The following is a 22903-nucleotide window of genomic DNA, read 5'->3' as shown; positions in this document are numbered from 1 at the left end:
GCAATCTAACACTAACTGACACTGACGTCGCTAGTGACACTAATACAGTGATAACACTGTACTAATTCTGTACTTATGGCATTTACTGGAAAGGGGTTAACTTCAAAGGAATTTAAGGGGTGAACTGTGTGCCTAAGAAGTGTATTGTGTGATGCTTTTACTAACAGATCTGTCTGCTTTTTCTCCCTGAAATTAGAGTAGATTTCAGAGAGAAGAAGCAGACAGATCATCTGTAAACACAGAACACTGTGCTGTGGTTGGTTACAGCCAATCAGCAGGTTTTAGCCCAAATCATTGGCTGAAATCTTCTGAGAAACTCATGCTGTGCCCAATCACAGCACGGGTTAGAAACCAGGAGTACGCCGTGGAGCCTGGCTGTGCCACCCACTTGCAGTATAAAGTCAGGTCCATAAATATTGGGACATCAACACAATTCTAATCTTTTTGGCTCTATACACTATCACAATGGATTTGAAATGAAACAAACAAAATGTGCTTTAACTGCAGACTTTCAGCTTTAATTTGAGGGCATTTATATCCAAATCAGGTGAACGGTGTAGGAATTACAACAGTTTGTATATGTGCCTCCCACTTTTTAAGGGACCCAAAGTAATGGGACAATTGGCTGCTCAGCTGTTCCATGGCCAGGTGTGTGTTATTCCCTCACTATCCCATTTACAAGGAGCAGATAAAAGATCCAGAGTTCATTTCAAGTGTGCTATTTGCATTTGGAATCTATTGCTGTCAGCTCTCAATATGAGATCCAAAGAGCTGTCACTATCAATGAAGCAAGCCATCATTAGGCTGAAAAAACAAAACAAACCCATCAGAGAGATAGCAAAAACTTTAGGTGTGGCCAAATCAACTCTTTGGAACATCCTTAAAAAGAAAGAACGCACCAGTGAGCTCAGCAACACCAAAAGACCGGGAAGACCATGGAAAACATCTGTGGTGGATGACCAAAGACTTCTTTCCCTGGTGAAGAAAACACCCTTCACAACAGTTGGCCAGATCAAGAACACTCTCCAGGAGGTAGGTGTATGTGTTTCAAAGTCAACAATCAAGAGAAGACTTCACCAGAGTGAATACAGAGGGTTCACCACAAGATGTAAACCATTGGTGAGCCTCAAAAACAGGAAAGCCAGATTAGAGTTTTCCAAATAACATCTAAAAAAGCCTTCACAGTTCTGGAACAATATCCTATGGACAGATGAGACCAAGATCAACTTGTACCAGAGTGATGGGAAGAAAATAGTATGGAGAAGGAAAGGAACTGCTCATGATCCAAAGCATACCACCTCATCAGTGAAGCATGGTGGTGGTAGTGTCATGGCGTGGGCATGTATGGCTGCCAATGGAACTGGTTCTCTTGTACTTATTGATTAAGTGACTGCTGACAAAAGCAGCAGGATGAATTCTGAAGTGTTTCGGGCAATATTATCTGCTCATAATCAGCAAAATGCTTCAGAACTCATTGGACGGTGCTTCACAGTGCAGATGGACAATGACCAGAAGCATACTGCGAAAGCAACCAAAGAGTTTTTTAAGGGAAAGAAGTGGAATTTTATGCAATGGCCAAGTCAATCACCTGACCTTAATCCAATTGAGCATGCATTTCACTTACTGAAGACAAAACTGAAGGGAAAATGCCCCAAGAACAAGCAGGAACTGAAGACTGTTGCAGTAGAGGCCTGGCAGAGCATCACCAGGGATGAAACCCAGCGTCTGGTGATGTCTATGCGTTCCAGACTTCAGGCTGTGATTGACTGCAAAGGATTCGCAACCAAGTATTAAAAAGTGAAAGTTTGATGCATGATTGTTAATCTGTCCCATTACTTTTGGTCCGTTAAAAAGTGGGAGGCACATATACAAACTGTTATAATTCCTACACCTTTCACCTGATTTGGATGTAAATACCCTCAAATTAAAGCTGAAAGTCTGCAGTTAAAGCACATCTTGTTTGTTTCATTTCAAATCCATTGTGGTGGTGTATAGAGCCAAAAAGATTAGAATTGTGTAGATGTCCCAATATTTATGGACTTGACTGTATCTCCTGTGAGCGGGTTGGCAAGTAGTTAAAGTGGGGCTCCATCCAAAAGGGCAATTACCACTTTAAGGCTTCTACCCCACCCCCCACTCTTCTACAAATGGCACTTTTTTTGGGGGGGGGCAGGTACCTGGTTCTAACAGGTACCCGCTTCCACTTCCACTCAGATCGCCTAGGCAATCTGACTGGAAGTTCTCCTCTTCCCCTCTCTCCCTGCAGTCTTCTGGAACATCACAGGTCCCAGAAGAATGCAGGACCATTCACATTGCATAGCCCGACTCGTGCATGCACAGTGGGCACCTGGCTTTGAAGCTGCAATCTGTCACAGCCGGGTTACCCACAGTTGAAATGGCGGCACCGGGGAGAAAAGCCCGTGGGAAGGGGTCGCTCGGGTGATCACATCGCTGGATCATGGGACAGGTGAGTGTGTGTTTATTAAAAGTCAGCAGCTACAGTTTTTGTAGCTGTTGACTTTTAATAAACCAAAAAAATGACTGGAGCTCCGCTTTAACAAAGCAGGTAAGGTTAGACAGGTAAATATATAAACAAAATCTAAAGCGTCATCTGTTGGCTGAAACTGAGAATACAATATATTCATAAACAATATTTTTCTAACTTTTTTCTAAATGTTTTGCCCCGACCATAACATATATATATATATATATACTGTATATAAAGCAATTCCCCTTTTCTGTATATATGCTGGGTAAATAGCTTTACAAATACAAAGTTATTTATTCCCATTTTGTTCCTAGAAGTAACCATGACATCAAGATAAACACTTCTGCCTGGAACCTTTCATATACGCGGTTCTCTTGGGACATTTGTTTTCATGCCTCAAGTACTCTGTAATGAGATATTTTCAGCTGCAATATCATACACCCAGGCTAAATAGGACAAAGGGAGGAGACGGCCTTAATGTTAGTCCTGGAGAAAGCTCTCCGCTGCAGCATAATAAAAATGTTTCCTGGTCTCCAGATGTAGCCAGTATGAAAATATATCTTCCAGGCTTTTCAAAGTATTTCTAGGTAATTTATGTCCGTGAAGGCTAGATGGCTCACCTTATGACATTCTAAACACAACTCTTTAGACTGAAAGCTTTATTTTACCACTGAGGAAAATATGTGTGGTCTATTTTAGCAATATGATATACAAGTATATTAAGAGATGCTGCTGAAAAGTGGAACAAATAAAGACGACTGTTAGGCCAGTGTTTTCCATTTTCTCTATGCAGAAATCATGCTCTCTTGACCTGTCCATATGAATTAAAGCAAAACTTTTTAATATGGATAAGGCATGAGCATTATTTCTATATAAAATCCCACCATGTACACAGAAAACAACAATAGCTAACAGAGGTTCCAACATCTCTTCATTTTATCCTAAACTTAGAAAACAGCTAGCTTTGCATTTTATAGTAACTAGCAAAAGTGAGCCTATTCCACGATGGGCGAGGTTGGGAATATTGCAAACAATGCTAAAAAAAATGATTTAGCTTTCAGTATGTCGAAGCGAGGAGTGTGAAAAGTTTGCAAGCTGTTAGTATGTACAGGAAAGGAGTGTTGGGGATATGACAGCAGGCAACATGTGCAGAACAGTGCAAATGATATGACAGCAAGCTGTATATGTATGAGGAGTGAAAAGGGCACGACAGCAGGTAATCTGTGCAGGAGAAGAGCATGAAGGTTATGACAGCAGGCAGTATGTACAGAATATGAGCACTGAAGACAGTGGGCAATATGTACAGAACAGGAGAGCAGAGCACACAACAGCAGGCAGTATGTACAGGAGAGGAGTGCAGAAGGTATGACAGCTGGCAGTATGTACAGGAGAGGAATGTGGAAGGTATGACAGTTGGCAGTATGTACAGGAGAGGAGTGCGGAAGTTATGACAGCTGGCAGTATGCACAAGAGAGGAATGTGGAAGGTATGAGAGTTGGCACTATGTACAGGAGAGGAGTGTGGAAGGTATGACAGCTGGCAGTATGTACAGAAGAGGAGTGCAGAAGATATGACGGCAGGCAATATGTACAGGAGAGAAATGCAGAAGGTATGACAGCAGACAGTATGTACAGGAGAGGAGTGCAGACGGTATGACAGCAAGCAGTATGTACAGGAGAGTAGTGTGGAAGGTATGGCAGCAAGTCGTATGTACAGGAGAGGAGTGCAAAAGGTATGCCAGCAGGCTGTATGTACAAGAGAGGAGTGTGGAAGGTATGGCAGCAAGTCGTATGTACAGGAGAGGAGTGCAAAAGGTATGCCAGCAGGCTGTATGTACAGGAGAGGAGTGTGGAAGGTATGGCAGCAAGTCGTATGTACAGGAGAGGAGTGCAAAAGGTATGACAGCAGGCTGTATGTACAGGAGAGGAAAATGGAGGGTAGGACAGCAGGCTGTATGTACAGGAGAGGAGAGTATGACAGTTGCCATTATGTACAGGAGATAAATGTGGAGGGTATGAAAGCAAGAATTACATGAAGGAATAATGAAAGACATTAAGGCAGGAAATATGAGCAATAAAGGAGTTCCGGAAGATTTGAAAGCAGGCACAAGAATAGTGCAGAGCTTATATTGGCCAGCAATACAGTATGTGCAGGTTAGAAATGCAGAGGGTATGACGGCAGGCAGTATGTGCAGAAATAGAATGCAGAAGATGATGATAGACAATATGTGTAGGAGAGGAGTGTGAAGGGTATGACAGCAACTATGTATCCTCAGCCAGGCCCCTGTGCATCCTTTTGGTCTGTCCCCTGTTTGGTACTGGCTGTCCAGCAGGAGGCATCAGTGTTCCTGTCAGTAAGATTTAATCAAAGATTTCCCCTCACCTTCTCTCCTTACATTGCACTTTCTTTAGGACTCAGATCAGCAGAGCCACTTGAGGGCTGGTTGTTCACAGTTGTTCCTCAGCATCCCTGGCTCTGTCATGGGCACCCACTACCCACTCAGTCAATAAATTCCCACTGCACTACATATTAGGTTTGCACCTCACATGCCTGACAAAGGGGTCCTTTGCAGCACTGAGTCTAATTGCACTGAGATGATTAGATTGCAGATCTTTCTTTTACTCCAGGGTCCAGTAAATCAAGTATGACTTCACCCTCGGCCACCATCCCCTTCTGATGGTCTGATGCTCAGCGTGTGGTGGTGGAAGTGATGAAGGGGAGCAGGTCTGCTCTACCTGGTTGCTTTTGACACTGCCGGCCAAACATATAATCTCAGACGTCTCCATCCTGGCACAGCTATTGACCACATGAAGAGACTGACCAGTGAGGATCTGCAGGTGCAGGTACCAGACTGGAGTTTTGGGGCACAGACTGTTCAGAGGTGACTGGCTCTGGGCTTGAGAACCAATCACCTACACATAGGAACATATAACTTCTAAATTAACACAGAGAACACATACCTAATCACGATTTACGTCTGCTTAGTTCTATAGAGAATTCCCAGTAGAAACTTTACAAGATATTTGCATGATGTTGACATCAACTAGGCATCATTGGCAGAGTAAACAGTACCTTTCTTAGCAAAGTATGTTTACTCTATACTAGGAATCTGATGCTGGAAAATCTCCCAGCATGTACAAGTTCCTGAATAAAAAAGGAAAACACACCCTCTCTATATTCGTTTTTGTTCCAAGGTTCACTTAGAGGTTTTGGCAAGTATCACAAACTGCATCACATAACAGAAAGTAGTACTTGGTAGTGATAACAAAAAGTCATATCGCACAGAAATAATTCCCGGGACTGTAACTCAAAAAAGAAAAAATAAAGACTACAGCAAGAGAGAGACAACCGTCTAAAAAGACGTACTCAGGAAACACATTCAGGGGAATAAAACAAAGGTAGTTACCCACTTCATGACCAGGCCTTTTTTTTTTTTTTTTTTTGCTACTTGGCACTGCACTACTTTAACTGGTAATTGTGTGGTCATACAACGTTGTACCCAAGTTAAAATGATATAATTTTTTTCACACAAATAGAGTTTGCTTTCAGTGGCATTTGATCACCACTGAGTTTTATTACATAAACGAAAACAACTGAAAATTTTGAAAAAAAACCCAAACTTTTTACATTTCTGCTATGAAGCATATCCAATAAAATGTTTTTAAAAAAATCGAATTTCTTCATAAATTTAAGTCAAAATGTATTCTCCTATGTGTCTTTGGTAAAAAAAAAAAAAATCCTAATACCCCGGTGTCCCATGACGTACTCCAGGAAATAGATTTTACAGGCAAGTACAAAAATCCAGTTTTCTTTATCATACATCACAGGACATAGAACCACAATATTATTCCATACTCATAGGGATGTCCCGAAACAATGCTCATGAAGGGAGGGAGACACAGCCACCACCAACAGGCCAAAAAAAAAACCACTCTACAGCAGCCTGCAGAAAACACTATTAGCAAAAGCAGTGTCCTTAGTGGCTCTTACATCAACCTGGTAAAATTGAGCATAGGTAGGACTAAAAAAGTCCAGGTTGCAGCCTTACAGACCTGAGCTTCTAAAGCAGGGGTCTCAAACTGGCAGCCCTCCAGCTGTTGTGAAACTAAAAGTCCCATCATGCCTCTGCCTGTGGGAATCATGCTTGTAACTTTCAATCTTGCTATGCCTCATGGGACTTGTATTTTCGCAACAGCTGGAGGGCTGCCAGTTTAAGACCCCTGTTCTAAAGCCTTCTGACAGACAGCTTAGCCAACCCTAACCCTCGAACATGTACAGAAGACATAGAGCTCCACCCAAGACAGGTAACCTAAAATAGTCCCTTTCTTGGATCTCCAAAGGCATGAAAATCAGCCCAAGACCCTCAAGAATACTTCCAGGGCCCTGCACTGGAATTCCAGTCCTTTACTGCAAATTGCCTGAACTTTTGGTGAGAAGGAAACAAAACTGACACACACAGGCAGCATCCTTTATCTCCACTGATGCCAGAAACCCCTGGCTACAGCAAGGTCACCCCTATATGCAATGATTTCCTCTGTCAGAGGAGTGGCCCCCTTTGAACTAGAGATGGAGGGGGCAACTGTGCACTAAGCAGGCACAGCTGATGCCATAGGGCTGGCCAGGACCTTACCTAGAACAAAAAACTTGGTGAGATTCTAGAGAATCAACCCTAGGATGAACATCGCCCTGTGACTAAGGACAGCAAAGAGGTTCAAGTAGAAACCGTGAAGAATATGGCATTATGCATGTATTGAATATGGTATCATCAAAGTCTTGATCTATGGGTTCTTTTTGGAGACTACACATTGGAAAAACTGTGCTATTAATTATTTGTTCAACAGCCAAACTTGATATTTGAAATAAAGGTCCTCTTCCATATTCTAGCCAAGACTTAAACAATGAACTTATTTGGTTCATTAATCCCTTTATGACCAGTCAACACATGCATCGTGGCAAAAGGATGGGCTTTAATCCCCACACGTATGCATTTCTGGGTAGTTGATGCTTACGTTCTGAGAGTGCCCTCATTGTGTGCTCCCAGCACAAAGACTGAGCTCTCACAGATGGCTCTCGGCCCAGACTAACTATCAGTAGCTGGCGGGACCGGTTACTGATCATGTGACCACTGTGTTAATATGCTTCCTGCCCCCTGGGTGTTCAGAACTGTTTATAAGGGCGGCAGGGCAGGCAGGGAGGGGTAAACTATTGAACACATTTTGTTATATTTGTTTTATAAATGACAAAAAAAAACCCCTGTTGATCTTGCTAGAAATCAGCTGATGAGTTTCCATGATCTCTGCTCACTGTTATCTGTTACTGTTCCCAGCTCTCTCTGAGGACTATAAAAGCTTGCCTTTCTATGTCACAAAGAGGAAGTGGGGAGGTTTCTGAAGTTCTTTTTCAGTTGTCCTGATATAGTGTACTAATAAATGAGTGTCGTCATCCTAGGACAGGAAGGGTGTTAATGGCAGAAACGCCAGGTAAAAATAAATGTTAAAAAAACCCCTAAATAAAGAAAACTAATGCAACCACCACATCAAAGGATAGTTAAGCTTCAAATATTTCACTTTTGTTCTACGTTTAGATAAAAATGTAAATATTTTAAAGCATTAACAACAAAAGAAAGCCACCTGTGAATGTTCAATAAATATTGAAGGATACTCACACTGTGTACTCCAAGTACTTTCCACACAGTCAAACTGATAAGTCCCACTCCACACCAGGCATACAGTGATCCCCAACCTAAAGCTCTCAAGGCAAGGGATGCACCACTTTCTGGCAAGGAAGCTGTGGCAGTAGCACCCTAAAAAAGAAACAGAAACCATTAATTCTGAACTTCCGTTCAAAAAAAATAAAAAAATAAAATAATAATAATACAATTTACCTGACCCCATGCAATCATTTGAGTGAGGTCGGACATTTAAATAAATCCTGTTCCCCTACCCTTGTAGTCACCAATATAGGTCAGCGGTATTAATGCATTATATGTCCATTTATGCTTATTGCTGCAAGCTGAGTTGTGAAGCCCTGCTGATGCACAGAATTACAGGGATGCCGGCGTGAAAAGTAACTCATCCAGTGAATGGTGAACTTTAAAGCAAGAAACCAAGGCACACCTGAGCCAATCCTAGTAAGGATGTGTACATGTGAAAGCCTCAGTCAATGGCACTCCTCAGACCACGCCTTCCGACACGTTTGCCCTGCCCACTGGGGCTTTATCATAGAGGTGATGGGCGAGAGCAGGACAACAGAATTTATACATCATCGGCTGTGAGGACTGAATCAGTGAAACATGTGCATGTGATTTCAGTAAAAGGTGTGATGAAAGAATGTGAAGATAAAGTAAAACTGCCTCCTGGATAAATGGAGGAAAAAAGGAAGAGAGAAAAAGAAAGAAAATGTGAAAATTAAAATATAAATGGAAAATAAAAATAAACAAATGAGAAGAAAAAAGAAAAAAATATTAAAAAATACAGAAATAAAATAAAATAATATACAGAAATAATATAATAAAAATAATATAATACAATTATTTATTTCTGTATTTTTTTCACATTCTTTCATCACACCTTTTACTGAAATCAACATGCACATGTTTCACTGATTCAGTCCTCGGAGCAGATGATGTAGAAAGGAATTGACAGGAATTTTCATATGATCGTAGGAAATTCTATTAGCGTATGGTCGGCTTTAAAGGGGCTGTAAAGGCAAAAGGTTTTTTATCCTAATGCATTCAATGCATTAAGATAAAAGGTCTTCTGTGTGCAGCAGCCCCCCCCCCCCCCAATACTTACCTGTGGTTTCTCTCTGTCCAGCAATGTCCACGAGTGTCTCAGCTGTCCGAGATTCTCCTTCCTGATTGGTTAAGACACAGCAGTGGTGCCATTGGCTCCCAATGCTGTCAATCAAAGTCAGTCAGCCAATCAGGAGGGAGAGGGGGCGGGTCCGGATCGCGGCTCCATGTCTGAATGGACACAGAGAGCTGTGACTCGGCTCGGGTGCCCCCATAGCACGCTGCTTGCTGTGGGGGCACTTGGAAGGATGGAGGGACCAGGAGCACAGAAAAAGGACCCGTGAAGAGGAGGATCAGGGCTGCTCTGTGCAAATCCACTGCAACAGAGCAGGTAAGTATAACTTTTTATTTTTTATAGGGAAAAAAAAAACGAGACTTTACAAATCACTTTAATGTCCAGTTACCTATAAGCAAATCAGTCAGCTTTTTACAGCATTGCATTGTGAGATTTTTTTTTTTTTTAAAAGAGCTAGCCTTCAAAATAATTCTCAGAAAAAGAAAATCACTGCATCCCAAGAAACCATAGTTCATCCAGAAGTACATACAAAAAAATAAAAATTCCTGTCTGGACCCTAGAGGCAAATTACTGCCACAAACATTGTACTGTGTACTGGATTTCTAGAACTGAATGCATTTCTTTACATGCTGTTCTTTTAGGAAATCATCCAACCATTTGTGTAAGAATCAGCTACAACCAGTTCCTGGCTGCGACCCATTTTCACAGCTGTTACCTTAAAGAAAGCTCGCAGTTTGAAGATCAAAACCTCTTTTTTTCCAATTGCAAGGGTGCCATTGTATCTTTTGTAGCTTTAGGGTTTATTCACGTAAGAGGTTTGTGACACATTGTGCTACATTTTTTGGTGGAGACAAAATACATGAACAATAAAAAATCTATTGTTTTTGGAAGGATCAGTCTATGCATGCTCAATTTTTTGTGCATTAAGCTGCATTTGGCCATGAGTGAAAAAGGGAAAATTATGTTTCTCTCACATTCTCAAATCTATGCCTCTAAAGGGTTATTTAACCTTTCCAAATAAAATGAAAAAATAAACTTACACTGTACACCCCCCCCCCCCCCCCCAGTTTCTGCTGTACTTATCTCTGTGTTGAGCTGTCAGTGCCCATGTGCCGGATGTAGCAGCCCAAGTATTTGAAATCTGTGACGGTGCTGACCAATCAGGATCACTCTGATCTGGCTCAGGAGCCCTGCAGAAAGAATGTGATCTGAAATCCCTGGACCAATACACTGGCTGCTTGGGCAACTCATAGCTCATTACCCATGGAGGCAAGTACAGCAATGTAAAATCAGATGAAAAAGTGCATACAGAGCCAACCTGTTTAGGGGCTAAGTCTTGCCCCCTTCATCAGGGCTTGCAACATGGAGAGTAGTGTGACTTGGTATGGGTTACTTAGTTAAAAAGTTCACTTCTGAAAGAAAATTGCTGAAGAACACTCGCTCCTATAAAATCGGGTGCAGGTGTTCAACTGTTGCAGCATCTTAGCATTTGGTCAGCATGGGGCAAAACTTTCTATTTGAGTGTTTCAGCCAGGTTTCGGTAGAGGAGGAACAAATGACCTACAGGTATATCAATGATATTATTCAACATTTTTAGAAGCTGCACAGTTTCTTAAACCCCTTCAGCCCCGGAAGATTTGGCTGCTCAATGACCAGGCCATTTTTTGCGATACGGCACTGCATCGCTTTAACTGACAATTGCACGATTGTATAACACTGTACCTAAACAAAATTGCCCTTTTTTTCCCCCCACAAATAGAGCTTTCTTTTGGTGGTATTTGATCACCTCTGCGTTTTTTATTTTTTGTGCTATAAACAAAAGAATAGAGAGAATTTTTGAAAAAAAAAAAAAAAAAAAAAAAAAAACACAATATCTTTTACTTTTTGCTATAATAAATATCCCACATTTTTTTCAAAAAAACTATTTTTTTCCTCAGTTTAGGATGATATGTATTCTCACAATAAGCGTATATTGATTAGTTTGCACAAAAGCTATAGCGGCTACAAAATAGGGGATAGATTGATGTCATTTTTATTATTATTTTTTTTTTTTTACTAGTAATGGCGGCGATCTGCGATTTTTATCAGGACTGCGATATTGCGGCGGATAAATTGGACACTTTTGACACATTTTTGGGACCATTGACAATTATACAGCAATCAGTGCTATAAAAATGCACTGATTACTGTATAAATGTCACTGGGAAGGGCTTAACACTAGGGGGCAATCAAGCGGTTAACTGTGTTCCATAGGTGTGTTCTAACTGTAGGGGGGATTGGACTGTCTAGGAGGAGAGAGAGAGAGAGATCGGTGTTCATACATAGTATGAACACACGATCTGTCTCCCCTCCCCTGAGAGAACCTGGATCTGTGTGTTTACACACACAGATCCCAGATCTCGCTATGTCACGGTGATCGCCGGTGCCTGGCAGTCATCGCGCCCACCGGGCACTCACATCGGCTCCGGGCACACGCTGCGGGCGCGTGTCCCTAGTGGCCGAAAGGCGAAGCGATGTAAGGTAAGGTCGTTTCTCCCAGCCATGCCATTCTGCCGCAGTGAAACAGCGGCGGTTGGTTGGCAACCAGTTAAATTTCACAACTGAGACACAGAAATCTTAGCTCTTATTCTAATATTTTCTACCGCAACCAAACCTTGACAACCTATCAGCCCTCTATTGTAACACAGCAGGTTTTTCTAAGCTGTTGGAAACCAAATGAAACTGACTTTAGAACCTTTATTGTGTTTTCCACTAATGAATTACTTCACAGTACAAGCAGCTAGAGAGGTCGTGGATGACTTATTTTTAAGCTCATCAATTGTGTCAGGCGCGGGTATGGAGATCGAGATGCTAAGAGGGCTCCCCTTGCGGCTAATTGCAGCGCGCCCCTGGAGTTGGGAACAGGAAGCGCGGTGCCCAAAGAAGCGTGGTTGGCCAGGTGCTTGATTGCAGGCAGATGAGCTTGGCCACTGAGGGATGACTGAAGCAGACAGAGCTGAACTTGCTGTGTTCAGGTAAATGGAGAAACCAGGAGCCAGGCCAGAGGTCATACATGGATAAGTCAGTCCAGAGCATAAACAGGGGCGGGCCAAGGTCGTACACGGAAGATAGGAGCAAGCAGGGTTCAGGTACAAGCCGAAGGTCAAGCCGGGTGATCAGGAGACAGAAGCAGAGTCCAGAAGCAGGCCAAGGGCCAAACCGGGAGATGAAGAAGCGAGGTCAAGGCAAGCCGGGTCACAACGGGTAATCACAAATCAGGAAGGAAGGTCAAGGTACACAAGGGAGCTGAGGAGATAATCCAGCAATGTCCTGTAGTCACAGGCTGGCTTAAATAGGGCCACTGGTGTCAGCGTCTGTCAGGCCACTTGCGCACCGGCGTGCGCCAGTGCGCGTAGATGCGCGGCGCACGCTCGTGCACATCTCAGAACCCTCCGTGAGTGCCCATGAAGGTTCTGGGCAACATTGCCAGTTCTGTGACGGCCATGTCCCTGACAAATTGCTTCTAAGGAAAATGTAATGAATCATTTTTAGATAGAGTGGAGAGGGATTAGAACACCTGTACGTTTTTAATTGCCGTCTATGTCCCCATTAGGGCCATTCCCCCTCTCTAGTTGTCCTGGTGACTTTTATCACCGATTGTGAAAGAAAATCACAAATTTTGAGTTGTCACTAGAACAGAAATAGAGGAGAAATCTTCCGATAGGGACACTAGATCTGATAACCCTGTTTTGGCTATGATATAGGATAAGAAGGGAAATCTCCCCAATGAGACACAGGTGGCAAAAAGAAAATTGACAGGGGGTTATAAGCCTCCATTTCTTTATTGAAAACATTTTAAAAAATTGTCTTTAGTTCTTCTTTAAAGTCTAATTCAAACAAAGCAGTTACAGCAACAGATTATTAATATTTTTTTTGGTGTGTTGGGGAGAGAGGATTAAACCATAATAATTAAAGCTGACAATTGTAAGCACTTCTGTGATAGCTTCTCCCCAACCCTGTAACTGCTTTTTAAGACAACTTGGTCTCCATGTAAATGTAAGAAAAATATAAATAAAGTGTGAGATAAATGTAAGATAAAAATATAACTCATAAACTGAATACTATCATTATAGATATAAACCTCATGCCTGAAGATTTTTTTCTGTGTTTTAAAATTGCTAGCTGTGCTTTAAAATAAAGCTGTCCCTAAAATGAAATTGCTTATAACCTCTTCTGCTGCCCAAATCACTGAACACAGATGTAATTAATAGAAATCTCAAACCGTCAAATTATTTGCTGTAGTCAGTTGTTCCTCCCATTGACCCCTACATTACTACTGTAACCTGTAGCAGCATGTTTTTCCATTTCCAAATAATTGTGGCAAAAAAAAAAAAAAAAAAGTGGTTACCTTGAGAAGAAAAGGGGTAATTTCCTGGCATTTTTATTTGTAGTTTTAAACTAGAAAGTAAGGGGAACAGATTTTTTGCAATTTATTTTTATATCTTTTTTTCCTTTGTATAGTAAAAAAAAAAAATCCATTGGTTATTAACTATTACCAAAAATTTGGCTCTTTTTAAAAAAATTCTATAAAATTCATTTGGAAACAGTGTTGCATGAGCGAGTATTTGTCAGGCACAATATCACAGTGCTGGAAACTGAAAAATGGCCTGGGCAGGAAGAGGGTGTAAAATGCTTGTCTTCAAGTGGTCACCTTATATAAAGTTTCAGTGTTACAGGCTTTCCTGCATGCATGCACCAACACATACCTTACTGAACCAGTGAGGGCTTTTCTTCTTTGCAAGAGACAGTGTTGTACCAAAACCTGCAAGCATTCCTGCTGTTGCAACAGTGCCAAGAAAAATTCCTCCTGTTATAAAAATAAAAACTGGATTTAATATGCTATATGAAATATATTGCAGCAAAAATTTTTATTCCTGGCAAATTACAGGTCAGACTGTATTTAGGGCTCATGTACAAAGGCGCCGTACAGCGTGAATGGGCCATTTGTTTTTCTGGTTAGAGAGGCATACAGATAGACTATGAGGACAAAGCAGGTGTACACAACCACTCATCCTAATTTGCAGGTGTGCAGGGGACAGTGAGTGGCCCCAAACGCACATTGTCTAAATTCAGAACTATTCCCCTGTCCCTGCATGCCTGTCAAATTAGGATGAGCATTTGTGTCCATACAGCTGCTGCATCCCCATAGAGTAACACAGACTGCCTGCACGCAGCTACAGCCACAAAAACAAAGGCCCATTCACATGGTATGGCCACAGAGCCCATGTGAATAAGGTTTTAATTGGTTTGGTAAAAGTTTGGTGAAAACTACAGTAAAATGTACATGCCACTGCAGAATACATGAGCCAGTTAAATAAGATATAACACTGAAATTCTGGGAGCTGTCATGGCTGACTTCTTCCTTTAAAATGCTACCTGCCTGTTGACCCAAAGGCTTTAATACTTTCTAATTCCCTTGGCTGGAACAAGTATGCACATCAGAATAATGAGAAGTCTTTACTTGCATATTTGTTTTGGGTATGGGATCAAAGTACTGAAGCAAGAGAGTCAATAAGCCAGCCAAGCAACTAGCATTTTCATATAAAGGCAACCTCCTGGTATCTCTCATGAAAGCTTACTTATAACACAAAAAAGGGCTTGCGTGCAGTATAAGGGATTTTGTACATGGGCACTGCTGTCAAACAAAGGTTTCTGTACTTAAAGCCTGAACTCCATGTTTTAGTGAACTCTAAATAGTTTGCTTGGACTAAGCTTGGTCCAAACAAACTATTTCCTTCACCAACACATGCAGCGGCTGTCAGCGCTATGTGAACTGAATGTAGCCTCAGCTAAACACAGTATACAGAGCGCTGTTCAGACAGACAGACAGGGACTTACCATCCCAGGCCAAAATCGAGTCGAGGTGAGTGCTGCTCGTCCATTCACAGGAAGCTTTGTATTTTATGAATGAATACAAATACTTCCTCTGATTGAATGTGCTCACGTGTCTGTAGGGTGGGGAATGACCCAGCCCGCAAGTCATTGGAGTACAAACAAGTGGACGTTTGGGTTAGAGACGATTTTTAAGGACACCTAAGCTCATCTCTAGTGGTGACAACAATATTAACCCTCCTCCTCAGCATTCCTCAGGATGCCACCGCGCAAGGTGACAACCTGTATAGTGAGTTCACTGCATTGTCACTCTGCAAAGGAATGGTCATCGACTAGCAGGATGACCAGGTATTTCAATTAATGAACCTTAGGAAACAAAAAGAACTTCAGTTTAAGACCTAGCTTACAATTAGGCAGTTTAGCCTTGTTCATATTTCTACACCTCCCCCTCTTCCCCCCAATCTTAACTGCTTCAGCCCCGAAAGATTTTACCCCCTTCCTGACCAGAGCACTTCTTGCGATTTGCCACTGCGTCGCTTTAACTGCCAATTGCGCAGTCGTGCACCGTTGCACCCAAACAAAATTGGCGTCCTTTTTTTCTCACAAATAGAGCTTTCTTTTAGTGGTATTTGATCACCTCTGCGGTTCTTATTTTTTGCACTATAAACAAAAAAAGAGCGACAATTTTGAAAAAAAAAAAAACGCAATATTTTTTACTTTTTGCTATAATAAATATCCCCCAAAAATATTTAAAACAATTTTTTTCCTCAGTTTAGGCCGATATGTATTCTTCTGCATATTTTTGGTAAAAAAAAAATCACAATAAGCGTTTATTGATTGGTTTGCGCAAAAGTTATAGCGACTACAAAATAGGGCATAGTTTTATGGCATTTTTATTATTGATTTTTTTTTTTTTTTATTAGTAATGGGACACATCGGACACTATTTTGGGACAATTTTCATTTATACAGCGATCAGTGCTTAGAAATGCACTGATTACTGTGTACATGACACTGGCAGGCAAGGGGTTAAACACTAGGGGGCGATCAAGGGGTTAACTTGTTTATTTAAAGTGGTTGTAAACCTCAGAGGAGAAAAATGAACAAACCATAGCTATCTATAGCAGGGGTCTCCAAACTATGGCCCTCCAGTTGTTCAGGTACTACAATTCCCATCATGCCTGTGAATGTCAGAGTTTTACAATGCCTCATGGGATGTGTAGTTCTACAACAGCTGGAGGGTCCGTAGTTTGGAGATCCCTGCTCTACAGTGTGTACTTGTATCAATTAAGCGAAGTGTCACTTCTGTCTGCTGATTCGTTCCTCTGCTATCAGAATGAGCCACTTCTGACAAGCTTTCCTAACACAAAGAGATTGACAGCCTCAGCTCTGTTCCTGTGTGAAAAAGTAGAGAAAGTAAGACAGCAAGTAAACAGGTACAACTTATGTAGGGGGATTTGTTTCATCTCTGTGTATCACCTAAGGCCAGTCACTTCACTGGGTATATATAAGGGTTTGCAACCACTTGCCATACACCTCTGCTCGTTTTCATAAATTCCCCCACAGAATGTTTGCACCCAGGGGGTGCACATCTGTACCTAACTGCAGGGAAACATTCCATGTGGCTGATCGGAAACACCGCAGAAATATGCTGATCTAGGTGGCGACCCTAAACAGTTGTGTGCATGAGCCCTTAGGCTGGGGTCACACTTTTGCAGTGCACTAAACCACAAACGTTGATGTGCCTTACTTCACGTGTTAAAGCGGAGTTCCACCCAAATTTTGAACAATATCTGTATGTATTCTCTTCCTTGCCTAGATGCTGACATGCCATTTAAAAAAATTTAAATCGCCGTAATTACCTTTTATTTTTCTATTCTTCTTTGCACTTCCTGGTTCTCCTCCCGTGGGAGTAGACGTGTTTCTAGCCTCTCCCAGACTCCTGGGAGCTAGTCTCAGGCTTCCCGGGATGCCACTGAGCATGTGCGGGAACGAGCGGTGAATGCTGGGAGCACAGCATTCACCACATCCAGGAAATAAATGCTTGTGGGCTTCAAATGCCCACAATGAAGATGGAAACCGCCTGCAGTGAATAATATAAGTTATTCTTTCCGACGAAATCTGACACAGGCGGACATATTACACACAATATGTGAGTATGTAATGCTGAGAAGAAAAGTTTGTGAATGAACTCAAAAAAAAAAAAAAAAAACGATAGATAGGTGGACCCCCGCTTTAAAGCAGAACTTCAGTCTCTCAGTCAACATTGACTAGTTTTAATCCTTGTGCTGCTATCATTAGTAAATAGATAGGAAAGTATTTACTTGTTTTAAACTTTTTTTTGTTACATTTCTTCAGTTACTTCTTGGTTTCCAGGTCCAGTCAAATGATGCCATACATCCCAAGAGTCTTCAAGAGAGGAGGGGGGGGGGTCTTTCTCAGCTAAACACACCCTCCTGCCTGAGCTAAGGGTAGATGGATTCCAGAAAGTAAATGCTACAGGAATCACCTGACCTTACTCAAGAGGGCCACGGACATAAATCCCGGGGGGGGGGGGGGGGGGGGGGTCTTAAAGTGATTTCCCAGTAAAATAAAGCATGGAGACATGGATGAATGGGAGAGTCTGCTTTGAATATTAAAAATGAATTTAATAGTATTTTGGATTTGTGGTGCTCAGATGCAGTGTAGCCCTGCTTCAACGTGTGTTGTTTTTTTTTTTTATCAGAATGCAGCACTCCACAACATATGGTAGTGTGTTAGGGCCCAATCACACGGGTGCTCAGCCCTGTATAGTGTGAGAAGACCTTTGTTTATTTCAGTGTCTTAGTGCTGAGCTGTGTGCAGGCCACACATTTTAGTGAATAAACGCACGCTGACTGTACCGACTCCCTGTACAGACGAATTTACAGGTACACAAGGATGGGCACGCTGGCCCTGGCGCAATGCCTGTGAATGCAGGTCTGTGCACCGGTCCCTGCGAGTGAGTCTGTACAGCCACCACACTCCCATTTCATTTGTATGGGCTGCCTGAATGTAGTTCAACACTTAGGCTAGGGTCACACACCTATGCGTTTTTAATGCGTTTTGCAGATAGGCACTACAATCAAATTTAAAGCGGGGTTCCACCCAAATTTTGAACAATATCTGTATGTATTCTCTTCCTTGCCTAGATGCTGACATGCCGTTTAAAAAAATTTAAATCGCCGTAATTACCTTTTATTTTTCTATTCTTCTTTGCACTTCCTGGTTCTCCTCCCGTGGGAGTAGGCGTGTTTCTAGCCTCTCCCAGACTCCTGGGAGCTAGTCTCAGGCTTCCCAGGATGCCACTGAGCATGTGCGGGAACGAGCGGTGAATGCTGGGAGCACAGCATTCACCACATCCAGGAAATAAATGCTTGTGGGCTTCAAATGCCCACAATGAAGATGGAAACCGCCTGCAGTGAATAATATAAGTTATTCTTTCCGACGAAATCTGACACAGGCGGACATATTACACACAATATGTGAGTATGTAATGCTGAGAAGAAAAGTTTGTGAATGAACTCAAAAAAAAAAAAAAAACGATAGATAGGTGGACCCCTGCTTTAACATGGTTTCCGATGGGACATATTCATATCTATGCATTTTCAGATTGCATTTTTGGTGCAATAGACTATAATAGAACCGCACCAAAAAAAGCAAGTGTTACGCTTCTGATGCGTTTGTGGGGGGGGGGTTTGACCAATAGGAAAGTATGACAATTTTGGGTTAGGGTTAAATGTTAGGGTTAAGGGCTAAGGTTAGCATGCTAACGCTTAAACCTAACCCTAACCCAAAATTGTCATACTTTCCTATCGGGCAAAAAAAAACAAAAAAACAGCAAAATACATAAAAAACACAAAGATGTGAACCTAGCCAGGGGCAAAAATGTAAACAAATGTCTCTTCACGCTGTACGGGGCTGAGCGTCCGTGGAAATAAGCCCTTGCTGTGCATTGTGGTGTGCTGCAAAGCATGTATGTTGGCATGGTGCATTGTAGTACTTTTAAGAATAGAAGGTACTGCACCCCCAATGCCACACTAAGGCTACATTCACACCAGATATTTAGGCCAGTGCAAATTGTAGTGGGAGGAGTCTTCTGATTCCTGCTGTGGCTGTGAGCGGCTAGGTGCGGCCGCAGGCCCCGTTAACTATAATGACAGGTCACCAGTGGTCGCAGCTATTGAAGGCTGTTTGCGTCCAGCAGCGATCACTGCAAGTAATGGCTGGCAGTACGGGGAGCCGCTAATAGCTAAAGTAGCAAAAAAGGAAAAACGACTCCTGCGCACCAGTGGATCATCATATAAATAATATGTCAACACAGGCCTTGCTGCCCTCAAGGATGGGGTATCCTTGTAGAAACCGAAAGAAAAAAGAAACAGGGGCGCACCAGCCATGTGCATTAACTTTTAAAACATTTATTGAATAAAAATGGTAAAAAGAAACAACTCACAAGCAATTGGTGAAGGAGGCACAACATGAAAGTGCACCGACAAACCGCATGCGACTTAGGATGAGCGAAACCTTCCAAGGATCGTGGAGGCACGCACAGGCATCACAATCAGCTAACGCGTTTCGAAGGGTACGCCCTTCTTCATCAGAGCTATGCAGATGTTTTAAAAGTTAATGCACATGGCTGGTGCGCCCCTGTTTCTTTTTTCTTTCAGCCGCTAATAGCTGCAGGTGCCGGTGACCTGTCATTATTGTGAATGAGGCACCTAGCCGCTCACAGCTGCAACAGGAATTAGAAGATTCCTCCCCCCCCACAATTCACACCGCACTAAATCTCTGGTGTGAACGCAGCCTTGGGCAAACGTTACGGCAGTGTGAACCCAAAAGCTGGCAATTCTATTTTCACTGTCATGTGACTTTCAGGTTGGTTCACACATGAATTGCACAGGAGTACAGTCTGCGTTCATGTGCAGTGCGATCTGCAGCCTATTCATTTGAATGAGCAGAAATCGCACTGGGTTGCATAAAAAGTAGTCCATGCACTTTTAAAAATTGTGCAGCACCAAATCACATGATACTGCGGTACCATTTGATCTGATGCAGGCAAATGCACTACATTTGTGATCTGTGTGTGGAATGTTGATAAGAATATATTGACACTTGCAGAAGATCGCATGGCAGTGCGTTTGGACTGCGGTGGAGGAATAGCAAATGTAACTCGCCTTTCTTGCACCGCATTCTGGTGTAAACCTGCCTTTATATACTAATGTAAGGCCCCAAACAGGCCTCCATGTTCCACGATTGAGCTTTTTTGTAACCACTTCATTTGAATGGGCTGCCCAACGTGCATTAACTGGTTCCCGACCAGCCGCTGCAGTTATACTGCGGCAGGTTGCCTCTCCTGCAGGAATCGCCGTCATTGTATGTCGGGGGCGCGTACACAACGATCTGTGGGCTGTCCCATTCCCTAGCGGGGGGAGCCAATCAGCGGGTCCGGTGAACTCGATGTGAACTCGGCCACCCACAATCGCTCCACAGAGAGGCAGAACGGGGATCTGCCAGTGTAAACAAACACATTCTGTCAGGGAAGTAGAGTGAGATTGTCTGTCCCTAGTGATCAGGAACAGCAATCTCTCTGTACTGCCTGTCACTCCCCTCCCCCAACAGTTAGAAAGCACCTCCCTAGCCCTTTGATTACCCCTGGTGTTAACCCCTTCCCTGCCAATATAATTTATACAGTAATCAGTGCATTTTTATAACACTGATCGCTGAATAAATGTCACTGGTCCCAAAAAAGTGTCAAAAGTGTCCGATCTGTCAGCCGCAATCGCACTAAAAATTGCAGATCACCGTCATAACTAGTAAAAAAAATGAAATAATAATAAAAATGCTATAAATCTATCCTCTATTTGGTAGACGCAATGACTTTTGCTCAAACCAATCAATATACGCTTACTGCGATATTTTTTTACCAAAAATATGTAAAAGAATATATATCGGCCTAAACGGAGGGAAAAAAAAAAATTTTTTTATATATACTTTTTGGGGATATTTATTATAGCAAAAAGTAAAAAATAAAGCATTTTTTTTTCAAAATTCAGAATTCAAATACCAAAGATATGTAGAAGAATATATATCGGAATAAACTGATGAAGAATTTCCCTTTTTTACATTTTTTGGGGATATTTATTACAGCAAAAAAAAAATTTTTTTTTAAATTGTTGCTCTTTTTCTGTTTATAGCGCAAAAAATAAAAAACGCAGAGCTGATCACATACCACCAAAAGAAAGCTCTATTTGTGGGGGAAAAAGGACAATTTTGCTTGGGTACAAAGTCGCACGACCGCGCAATTGTCAGTTAAAGCGTCGCAGTGCCGTATCGCAAAAAAATGGCCTGGTCAGGAAGGGGGTAAATCCTTCCGGGGCTGAAGTGGTTAAATGCAGCAACGAAACACCCGCACCTTTCATGGGCGCAATGCTTTACGTGTGTTTTGTTGTTTACAGTGGCGCCACAAGTCAGTTGCGTGTTTTTTTTTTTTGTTACATTCACTGCATGCACAGATATGAATGGAACTTTGCACTTTGTATTTGGTGACCATGTAAAATACTGACGAAGACTCCTATTTATTGTACAAACCGGACACAGGCTGTGTGGGGAGACTCAGTCCTGGCACCAGGCTGCAGTCTATATGTCAGGGTTATGGATGGAGGAAGCTCAGCACCTTTAATGAGAAGCAGCTTGTCCTTCGGGGTGACTTGTGCTCCGTATTCCCCATCCGTGTCCTGTACAGCCGCCCGATCCTCCATGACATCCCGGAGAGGTGACAGGACACGGCATGTACGGGGACACGCTCACCAAGACCCCGCCCCTTCCTCCACAAACTACTTCCGGTTCACTGACACCTAACACAGATCTGTGTACAGAACCTGACTCACTGTGTCCTGTATAATCCCTCCATTTCTGTCATCTCTTCATTTATACTCCCTCTAATAACACACTATAATATACAGAGGTGGATGACTTCCTATTATACGGTGTGTTTCCAATAAAATGAAAGTAGTGGAATAAAAAAGGAAAAATAATATGCAGAAATCCCAACCTGTAAAAACTAATTTCAAGGAGGTAGCAAACTCATTTCAGGGAGGTGACGCTTTTTATTTTTTGTGCTATAAACAGAAAAAGAGCAACAATTTAAAAAAAAAAAATTTTCAGAATCATACTTACCTAGCTGGATGCAGCATCTGGCCCCGCGGCTCTAAGACTGAGAACTGATTGACAATAGTTCGGTTCTCAGGGCTCCCTGAACAGAGAGCTGCCTGCTCTTCCACCCGCTTACTGGAGCGCTGGGCTGTGGAGGGGTGGGAGCAGCCAGCCGGGTGCCTATCAAGGCATGTGGGCAGATCCCAACTTCATAGTGGTGATCTTGCCCCAGCCTGAATCGGCTCCGTGACGTCAGCCAACCGCAGGCTTCTGAAAACTGGTCACAGGAGTGCAGAACAAACTGTACTCCTGTTATCCACAGGAGAAGTACAGCCAAACGAGCTTTGGCTGTATTTCTCCTTTAAGGCAGCACTCTTATGCCGCGTACACACAGTCAGACTTTTCGTCTACAAAAGTCCGACAGCCTGTCCGACAGACTTCCGGCGGACTTTCGGCGGACTTGCAGCAGACTTTCTAACGAACGGACTTGCCTACACACGACCACACAAAAGTCCGACGGATTCGTACGTGATGACGTACACCGGACTAAAATAAGGAAGTTCATA

At 42.5% G+C, this 22903-nt stretch overlaps 1 protein-coding gene across 1 annotated transcript in view; it reads right to left on the bottom strand.

Moving 5' to 3' along the window:
* TMEM242 (transmembrane protein 242) overlaps window positions 1–22014 on the bottom strand; it is a 51210-nt gene extending 29196 nt beyond the window's left edge. The window contains exons 1-3 of the mRNA XM_073627905.1: window positions 21859–22014; window positions 14043–14143; window positions 8154–8291 (exon numbers count right to left, since the gene is read on the bottom strand). Of these exons, the coding sequence (XP_073484006.1) occupies window positions 8154–8291; window positions 14043–14143; window positions 21859–21943 (324 nt within the window). The 5' untranslated portion in view covers window positions 21944–22014. The remainder of the gene's footprint in view (window positions 1–8153; window positions 8292–14042; window positions 14144–21858) is intronic.
* Between the last annotated feature and the right edge of the window lie 889 nt (window positions 22015–22903).

This window comes from Aquarana catesbeiana, linkage group LG04, assembly GCF_042186555.1.
Source record: "Aquarana catesbeiana isolate 2022-GZ linkage group LG04, ASM4218655v1, whole genome shotgun sequence".
Classification (NCBI taxonomy): domain Eukaryota; kingdom Metazoa; phylum Chordata; class Amphibia; order Anura; family Ranidae; genus Aquarana; species Aquarana catesbeiana.
This window is presented reverse-complemented; position numbering and strand designations above follow the sequence as displayed.